The sequence below is a fragment of the Cololabis saira genome, chromosome 9 (assembly GCF_033807715.1).
Source record: "Cololabis saira isolate AMF1-May2022 chromosome 9, fColSai1.1, whole genome shotgun sequence".
NCBI lineage: Eukaryota > Metazoa > Chordata > Actinopteri > Beloniformes > Belonidae > Cololabis > Cololabis saira.
In genome coordinates, this window is record NC_084595.1 from 35,866,582 (window position 1) to 35,876,027 (window position 9,446).

Sequence of the window (9,446 nt, forward strand, 5' to 3'; positions counted from 1 at the left end):
TGAGTGAAACCGCCTCTGTTTTTGCACAGCAGCTCAGGATCTGATAAGGAAACAACCCCGGAGAGGAGCGCGGCGGCGTGGAGAGGATGCTCTGGAGCTGGATGAATGTTTATAGACGACAGTCTTCAAAACAGTTTCAAAACTGTTTCTCTCTCGTTATTATGACAATGTTGCCTAATTTTCATCTAAGTGCAGTTAAGTTTTTTCCTCCGAACTGGTCTTAAAAAAGCGTAATTTCATTTCACTCAGTCTTGGACGTTTTTTGGACACAGCGATGAACAACCAGTCGATGACGGGGAGGACCATGGTCCCGACCATTCCGTCCATTATGTTCATTTTCGGGGTGGTTGGGAATGTCATCGCCATCGTGGTGCTGTGTAAAACCCGCAGAGAGCAGAAGGAGACGACTTTCTACACGTTGGTGTGCGGGCTGGCGGTGACGGACCTGCTGGGCACGCTGCTGGCCAGCCCCGTCACCATCGCCACCTACGTGAAGGGCTCCTGGCCCGGGGACGAGCCGCTGTGCCAGTACTTCGGCTTCACCATGCTCTTCTTCTCCCTGGCCGGGCTCAGCATCATCTGCGCCATGTCGGTGGACAGATACATCGCCATAAACCATGCCTATTTTTACAACGACTACGTGCACCAGAAGCTCGCCGGATTTACGCTCGTCGCCATCTACGTGTCCAACGCGCTGTTTTGCGCGCTGCCCATCGTGGGCTTCGGCCAGGTGAGCAGGGGCGGCAATTGGGTATGGCAAGGTACGGCAGCCGCCACACCTTGGCTTCAAGGGAAAATGTAAATGTTTGTTTTTTAAATACATTTATGGAATTACTCTGTGTCTATTTGTATTGATTATTCTATTACTTAATACATATAGAATAACTAAAAATGCAAATCAGAACATGATCGATTTCACTAGTTATTATACACTGCAAAAACTGAAAATCTTAACAAGAATATTTGTCTTATTTCTAGTTGAAATATCAAAAAAAAAATCTCATTACATTTAAGACAAGACTCAAAAACAACAATTTTCACCTGTTTCAAGTAGATTTTCACAGTGGAACAAGATTTTTTTGCTTGTAATGAGAAGATAAATCTTGTCCCACTGGCAGATTTTTCTACTTATTTCAAATGAAAATTTACTTGAAACAGGTGAAAATGGTCAAATAAGTTATTTTTCTGGTGTTGGCTCTTGTTTTAAGTGTAATGAGATTTTTTGACTAAAAATGAGACATTTTAACTAGAAATAAGACAAATATTCCTGGTAAGATTTTGAGTTTTTGCAGTGAGTGAGACTGCATTTGGAAAAATGTTCTTGACCACACAGATAAGCTACATAGCAGACTTCTGTGATGAGTATTTGCTGGACGTGTTGATTGATACTCTAGTTAAGTTCTGTGACTCGTAACCTTGCCATACCTTAGCTTTCACTGAATTGACGCCACTGCAGGTGAGGAAGCAGTACCCGCAGACCTGGTGCTTCCTTGAGTGGAGGAGCAACCGCAGCAGCGACGCCGCCTACTCCTACATGTACGCGGGATCCAGCTCCCTGCTCATCCTCGCCACGGTCATCTGCAACGTGCTGGTGTGCGTGGCTCTGATCCGGATGCACCGGCGCTTCGTGCGCAGGATGTCTCTGGGAAACGAGCTGGCGCGCAGCGCGGACGCGCGGAGGAGACGCGGCTCCTCCGGCCGCCTGGCCGGCGCGGAGATCCAGATGGTCATCCTGCTCATAGGCACTTCGGCCGTGGTGCTCATTTGCTCCATCCCGCTTGTGGTAAGTCCTCTTTTTTTGCGTACATGTCACCATTAAGCGCATTTTACGCACCGTTCTTTCAAATGCGTTTTAAGCATGAATTATGGTTCTGCGTTATATCGACGCAGAAGGTACGCAGTAGGGGCGCGTGTCGCCGCGTAACCTACGGCGTAGGCTCTGCGTTGGTGTAACGCGGACCATAAATCACCCTTTACGCATAGAGACCAATTTAAAGGATCACAATTATTTTTTGTGATCAAATGTTTTTATTTATTTTTCATGATTTTCTTATTATCAACGGTGGCATCCACAATGATGTTAAACAAACATTAACACATATTCTCACCCCCTTCCAAACCCACCCCTTGGGCCTAAGCATTCGATGAAAATACTTGATAATAAAGAAAAACAGAAAAAAAGATAATACAAAGATAATAGAACAAAGGACAAAAAAACAAACAAAGGCAAAACATAATAATATAAAAAACTGGACAAGGATAGCTGCAACAAGGTCTATATCAGGGGTCACCAATCCTGGTCCTCGAGGGCCAGTGTCCCTGCAGGTTTTAGATGTTTCCCTCCTTTAACACACCTGATTCTAATTAATCATCGTCATCAGCTTGTCATCCATGGCTGCACAATTCTGTTGATGACACAGTCACTTGTATCATGGTGCAATGAAGCAGGGAAACATCTAAAACCTGCAGGACACCGGCCCTCGAGGACCAGGGTTGGTGACCCCTGGTCTATATCAATTTTAAATACATCTTTCAAGTTTACCCATAATTTTATCTGCTGCCATATACCAAAATAAAATATGTTGTTGTTTTGCGTTATGGATTCGGGCTGTAGATATTTCCAGATAGATAATGTCAAGAAAAGTCAGATACCAATGGAAGATGTTAAGCGTGTGTGGTGGTTTCCATCTTACTGCTATTATCTTTTTTGCTGCTGTTAGAAGAAGCACAATTATTAAAATCCACGGAGTAACTGAAAGCATAGTATAATGCAATTAAGGTGGTCCTCTACAACTTTTCCCACGTTTTATAAATAGGCTACTATTATTTATCAATCATCCAAGAGGATGATTAGAGATTATTAGTTCATTCATAATTCACATGCACGTCCAAATCTGCAATGCCAACCCAGAAACTGCACTTTTCTGTCTTTCAGGCCCGGGTGTTTTTGAACCAGCTGTATAAGACTCCAGTGGAGCTGCGGCTGGACAAGAATCCCGACCTCCAAGCCATACGGTTCGCCTCCTTCAATCCCATCCTTGACCCCTGGATCTACATCCTTCTCCGCAAGGCTGTTTTCCTCAAGCTTATTGAAAAAATCAAGTGTCTGTTCTGCAAAATAGGAGCAAGAAGGCAACAGAGACAGGGAACCTTCCAGTGCATAGATGCGCATCAAGTCTCCTCAGTCATCTCTAACCGGGAATCTGGCTCCTTCGTGTCCCGTGACCTGCGAGATGTCTCAAGCACTTCTCAGACGTTTCTCTATCTACCAGAGAGAAGACAGCTATGCGCTGAGAGTTGCCAGAACACAGAAAAGGTCGGTGGTTTGAAGACCTCTTCCCTCAGAAACTCTCAAGCCTCTTTTTCATCTGAGAAGAGCAGCACCGAGGCTCACACTGAAGAAGGGACAACTGCAGTCACAGCTCACTCAGCTCTGCCTTGCCCAAAAGATCCGACATTGCAGGTGACACTGAACACAGAGACAGTCGAGGAAAAGTGCATCTGAATGTTCTCTGATTCAGGAGAGTGTTTTAATATTGCTCCTGAGGTAGATGTTTACTGATTTACTCCTCCATAGGAGAATATTTAAATCCACGAGGAAAGGCACATAAATGTAATGAATACCCTTCTTGTGGAGTCAGGCACATGTGTGAAAACGTGCTGTTAATACGAGCTCTCAGCTACCTCAGATAACTATCCCCAGCTACACAAGCCAATTCTGTCACTTTGTCCAAGACAGATGTTCTGCAGGGATAACTGGTAGAAAACTGATCTGTCTTCAGTTCTTTGACTGTGCCCAGTTATGACAGCTTTCCTGTAAAGCTGATGTAGACAGAAAATCAGGAGTGAGTCACAGTTGTGGTCAGTACAGCAGATGAAAACAAACCCAAAATGTCTCTAAAGAGTTGTCACTTGCACTTGAGCTGCCAATACTGAAGCATACTTAGAGTAACTACGTTCTTCTGAAGAATGTGGTGTCATGAATCATTTACAATAGCATTTAGTTTAAGTAACACTGATTCTTTAATTCCTTTCCCACAAAAACATGGCATCTCAAATTATATTAAACAGTTTTTCATTTTGAAGGTACACAGATTCATGGTCCATTGCAGACTTGGACTCGTGAATGTTACTTCCCACACTAGAAAAAACGAGTGGAAGTAGGCGGGCAGATGTTCATTAGAAGCCCACAGAGGATGTTTTTTACATTAAAACATTGGTTTCAATTTTGTTTGAAGGAATATTTGCTTTTTAGGAAGCACTGTCTAGGTCTTGTAGTCTCCCGTCTTTTCTATTGTGAGAAAAAAAAAAACAACCAACTAAAGTAGCTTCCATTCCCGTTCCTGTCAAGTCTTGGAACAACTCAGAGCTGCAGTGGACGTCATAGTGTAAGAGCAAGTGATGACAGAAAAGAAACAGAGAAAATTAGCAAAAAAGAGACCAAACAAGGGTAAAGAGGCATGTATGGTTCAAAGTAGCAGCTTAAAGATCTACATCATAGTAGTTGGCATTTATATTTATACTGTAGGTTGCAGTCCTGAGCGTCATTTCCTTTACTGCCTTCAGCTTAGCCATAGCAATGGAGCAAATAAAGCATTTATCATGTCAGATAGAGCTAATGAATGTTGAGCTGGAGTAATTCTTACTGACATTTCAGAAATCTAGTGTTCTTCTTTGCTTAAAAACGATAAAGAAGAAGTAGCAGAAGAGGCAAAGAAAGAACCAAACAGACCGATCACTACTGGTCCACATTAACCTGACGCATGGTTACATTTCTGGGGAGCTATTATGGGACGCCGTTCCCAGTAACGGTCAACAGAATTGGTATGATGAAGATGCATTGGAAACACCCACTGTCAAGTGTTACCACAACGTATGTGAGTGCAGCGTTAAGTCTTAAAAATAAAATTAGAATCAACTTAACCTCCACGCATAGGATTTACAAAAGCTTATTTGTGTTGGTTTGATGTGGTGTATTAAGATGTCAGCTAGAGAAAAATTGTGCGCTTGATTTAAAAAACTGCATAGACTTTTTTTTTTTTTTTTTAGTAAATAGATTCTTCTCCAGGAGAAGGTTTTTATTAATAAATGAAAACTCTATTGGGGTTATCAAGTCAGATGAAGTACTTGTGCAAAGTTATGAATTATATGTAATGCTTTAGTTTGAGCAGTATATCATGGTGGCAACTTCAAGAATCCCGTGATGTTAAGAGCTAAATGTATAGAAAAAATTATTCCAAATACGTCTTTGGTACGCAAATTTGTCCTCAAATATCAAACTGTAAAAAAGCAGCAGCGCCTCCAGGAACCCCAGATTAAATTTGCAAACTTTTTATCCAAGTTTCAAATATATATTCAATAAAAAATAACCCATAACAGAAGAAAATTCAGCAATTATCATATTTAAGAAGTTGGTACCAGAGTATGTTTGGCATCTTTACTCGAACAACAGTTAAACAATCATCTTTGTTATCATTCTGAATTTAAATACATACAGTAAGAACCCCACCAAACCATTTTTTTTGCACATTTTGAGGAATTCTTTTCTTTTAAATTCCTTTAATGGAAGTTGACCCCTTCTGCTGGCGTCCTGTCGTTACAGTATACAACAGACTGAACTTCTGAACTTTTATTTCAGCTTCAGCTATTTCAACTCAAATGAGCTTTTGTTTCTTGGTTTCAGCAGGTTTCAGCTCTCGGGCTCATGCTTTGCTTTCTTCTTGCAATCACTAAATTGTCTTAGATTGTTTACTAATGGTGCAATTACATTCCAGCTATTATTTTTGGAGAATGACACACCCTAATATCTGGCTGAAGTCGGAGTCTGCTAAGGAAGGCCTTATAAGTTATTTCTAAGCGTTAAATTATGCACTTTATTTTGTATTTTATTCATATTGAAATCTGCGGAGAAATATGCTATCATATCTTTTATTTTTGGTGTCTATCTGTAAACATGACTGTGTGTGTGAGAGTTAATAACCAAAAACATCTGAATGATCAAGAATATAAATATGTACAATTTATGATGCAGCTGTAAATGAATGCACATGCCATTGTTTCACAAAAATATGGCTTTGACATGTTTTGATATGTTGTCATCATAAAGACAAACTTTATAAAACACTATGAGCACCAGCTGTCGTGCTCAATACGCTTTCTTTTTTCTTTGTTTTAGATTTGATGCAATCATCTCATGACCCCTATTAGCTCAGACAAACAACTCTGGGAAGGGGACGCTACGATTTTTCCAACATTTACGGACAATAAACAAAAGCGTAACAGACTGTTTCAACAAAACTAATGCTGGATAACACAGAGAAAGAACTAAAAACAGTCTGAGCTCTAATGGAAAAAGAAAAAAAAATCAGGGTCTCAGGAAGTAGACCTGGCTGACGGAGAGCTTCTCTCTTCAGAAAATAAACACAACATAAGGCTCCGATTCACTGCGCTTAAGCTTAAACAAGCACTGGCTCGGGCGAAGACAGTGTCAGAGTATCCTCGAGACTCTGGGAACAAGACACAGTCATTAAAATGTGAAAAAAAACAGTAGAGCAGTGAGACCTTGTGGTTTGCAGAGCAGTTAATTTAATCATTCAGCAATTTGATCCCTTTTAATCAGCAGAATATGCGGTACAAATGGTCAACCTGAAGCTTATATTTGCTGTTTGTGCAAACATCCTCTACAATTGGCAAAGGATTGTCTTATTGACCTCCGGCAGATTGAAAGACAAAGATTTAGTTTGTAGCTTTGAAGTGGTGATATTAAGATAAGAGGACAGTAAGTGATGGACAAGCTGACGTGTGCTGTTTCAAAGCTGGGAAGCTGCTTTACGTCGGTGGGGTCGTCCTGTGACACGGTACAAACAGCAGAAAGCACCTGCTGCTTCCTCGCGTCCGCTGTCATCTTCAGTTAAGAAGGACACAAAACAATCACACACGCAACCGATGGAGATATCCCAGGACAACAACTGAGCCGATGCAGGAGCTCCATTATTTCCTCTTTCCTTCAGACTAAAAAACAGGAATGAAAACTTATCTAGAAAAGGAAAAAACAAACAAACATGAGCTCAGTTCTAATGAGCGACCCGAGTAGTGAAGGGGTTCCTGGATGAATATTATCACTTCAGGGGAAAAGTTCCAACCATTATTCCAACCATTTTTATCATAGTTTTAGTTCCATTTTGCTGAATGTCCGCTATCAGCTCAGATAGTTTTCATTCATTATACATTTGAGTCCCAAAAATAAGAGAGCTCGGATTATGATGTGTGAGTTATCCGGAGACGGCCTTTAATCCAAATCTATTTGAGAGTAAGATTTTCAGTTCCCTTAAATCCATCCTCCACATTTAGATTTATATAGCTGAATGTTATGTGGCTTGAGTGAGTACCCTACATATTTTTCATGGATTACATGACTTTCTAGTAATTTATTTCAGTGTGAGGTTGGTTTTCGTGCTTGTACGGCATTATGAGTCTTTGCAGACATATAAATGAATAAAAATCACTACATAAAACAACCGCGGCACCCAGAAGTGCCATTTCCTGACATTTATAATGTAATTTCATTAATGAAATATAAATGGTGAAGTATTTAATGTTGGAAATATTCATTACTTATAAGCCTATTGAACAGCATGTTTTGTCTAGAACTATTGAAAATGGAAGTACTGAAATTGTTTATTAATAAGAACATCTTCAAAGATTATAAAATCCTCACAATAGCAATCTCTGCTTGGCCGGCATTGGCAGAAATGTTCAAACAGGCTATGTCTTGATGAGTCGATCTAAGATTCAAAGTTGTAAAATCTGCATGGAAACGAGAACACATCTTAAAAGCTATTTTTCCGTCACACAAAAACATTTCAAAGTTGAAAAAATTATGAACTTACTCCTCATAGGTTTCGACGGATGCAAAATGCAGAATACGTGTTGGAGTATTTCATTTCACTGATTTGACTCATCTGATTTTAGCCGGGCTGTTTGGTCACAAAAATCCAATGAATCGTGTTACTTCAGAGTATGGTCCTACATAAATGATAAGTGGAAGTGTGACACGGATGAAAACGGACTCATAAAAGTTCCTGCCACCTGTTGCACGTGCTCTGTCCTGCAGAGTGTTCCGGCTACCGTAATGCATGTGTCTTTTGATTTCTGCAGATGGGAAGAACCTGGCATTCATTAGGAGCCATAGGATAAAAGACCTCTGGCAGTGTCTGGGTGCTGTTCCCTGCTGGAACCATTTCAGTCTTTGTTTGCTTCTTTTTATTATTTAAAGTTACTAAAATAAACCTCTTATTTTGATCTGCAGTTGCCCTCTCAGTTATTTGTCATGGCCTGATTTCTGGGTTGTGATTAGAGAGTAACGCAGATCAATCAGCAGCAGCGAGAGAAAGTGACAGTAGTCATTGGTGAGATGTCACCAATAATTTACTTTGAGCCCCGCATTCTGCCTCAGCTCACTCTCCCGCTTCAATGCAATCTCACAAATGTCATTTTCTGTTGTCAGCAATATCAATTACACATGTACGCGGTGCACATGCAAACTGCTTCAGAGGGTTGTTGTGTTCACTTGAGTAAGCTGGACACTTGTCTTTCAGTCAGACAACTCTTGCGATGCAGACCTCAAAGACTTTTCAAGGAGAACACCATTAGGTTTTGATTTATAGGCTTAGATCAAATAAATCCTCACTTTTAAAGGCATATATAGATATTGGAGGTAATGAATATAGTTTATTCCCCTCCAGGGAATCTGAGCCTACAAGTGTAAGCTGGGCAGGAGGTGGGATTTTAAGAGTGGCATTGATCTTGGTTGGTAAGATTTATCAGAACATGACAATGTGGCTCTATGTGAACATAATCCAGCAATTGTTTGTCCAACGAGTCAGCTCCCTGGAGGCTTTCATGCAGATGTTGATTCATTACTTAAACTTTTTGCGTCCATGGACGTCTAACCTTGATGCTCCGAGGGGAGAATTCAGGCCTGCAGTCCACTGCAGATCGAGCTGCTTTGTTGCACTAATCCTTCCACTTTCTTACTGTGTTAGATCCCACACAATATGCAGCATGTGCATATTTCAAATAGTTATGTATATCAGCATGTTCCCATGACACAAGCAATTCATTGGCAACTTTGATCTCCTTTTATTATGTAACATCCAGACAAGTGAGAGAGAAATTGGCCACTCGTTTGACATACAAATTGTTCAATAAACACAGCACAGCCATTAACATATATCTAAATCTGTTTTTGTTTAAAGTGGAAAGTAACTGTCTTATTACATATAAGTATTTGAGTAAAGAAAAATGTATGTATTGCTGGGAAGACTGATGTGGAATGTAGTGTTCAAAAACCTCTGGTGCTGATGTGTTCACAAAACATCACATAACGTCACCCAGAGGGTCGAATTCACAAACAATTTTCCTATTCATATTAGTCACAGACCACC

General features: G+C 40.5%; 1 protein-coding gene across 1 annotated transcript; it reads left to right on the forward strand.

The window, feature by feature from the left end:
• Positions 1–245: 245 nt before the first annotated feature.
• On the forward strand, positions 246–6,126 carry ptger4a (prostaglandin E receptor 4 (subtype EP4) a). Its single transcript, XM_061729381.1, has 3 exons — positions 246–730; positions 1,457–1,783; positions 2,936–6,126. Exons 1-3 carry the CDS (start codon positions 275–277, stop codon positions 3,503–3,505), a joined length of 1,353 nt encoding a protein of 450 aa, XP_061585365.1. The 5' UTR covers positions 246–274; the 3' UTR covers positions 3,506–6,126.
• Positions 6,127–9,446: the final 3,320 nt, after the last annotated feature.

Coding starts and splice junctions, on each gene's coding strand:
- ptger4a (XM_061729381.1), top strand. CDS start 275: ATGAACAACCAGTCGATGACGGGGAGGACCATGGTCCCGACCATTCCG. Junction 731..1,456: donor CCATCGTGGGCTTCGGCCAG/GTGAGCAGGGGC, acceptor ACGCCACTGCAG/GTGAGGAAGCAGTACCCGCA. Junction 1,784..2,935: donor TTTGCTCCATCCCGCTTGTG/GTAAGTCCTCTT, acceptor TCTGTCTTTCAG/GCCCGGGTGTTTTTGAACCA.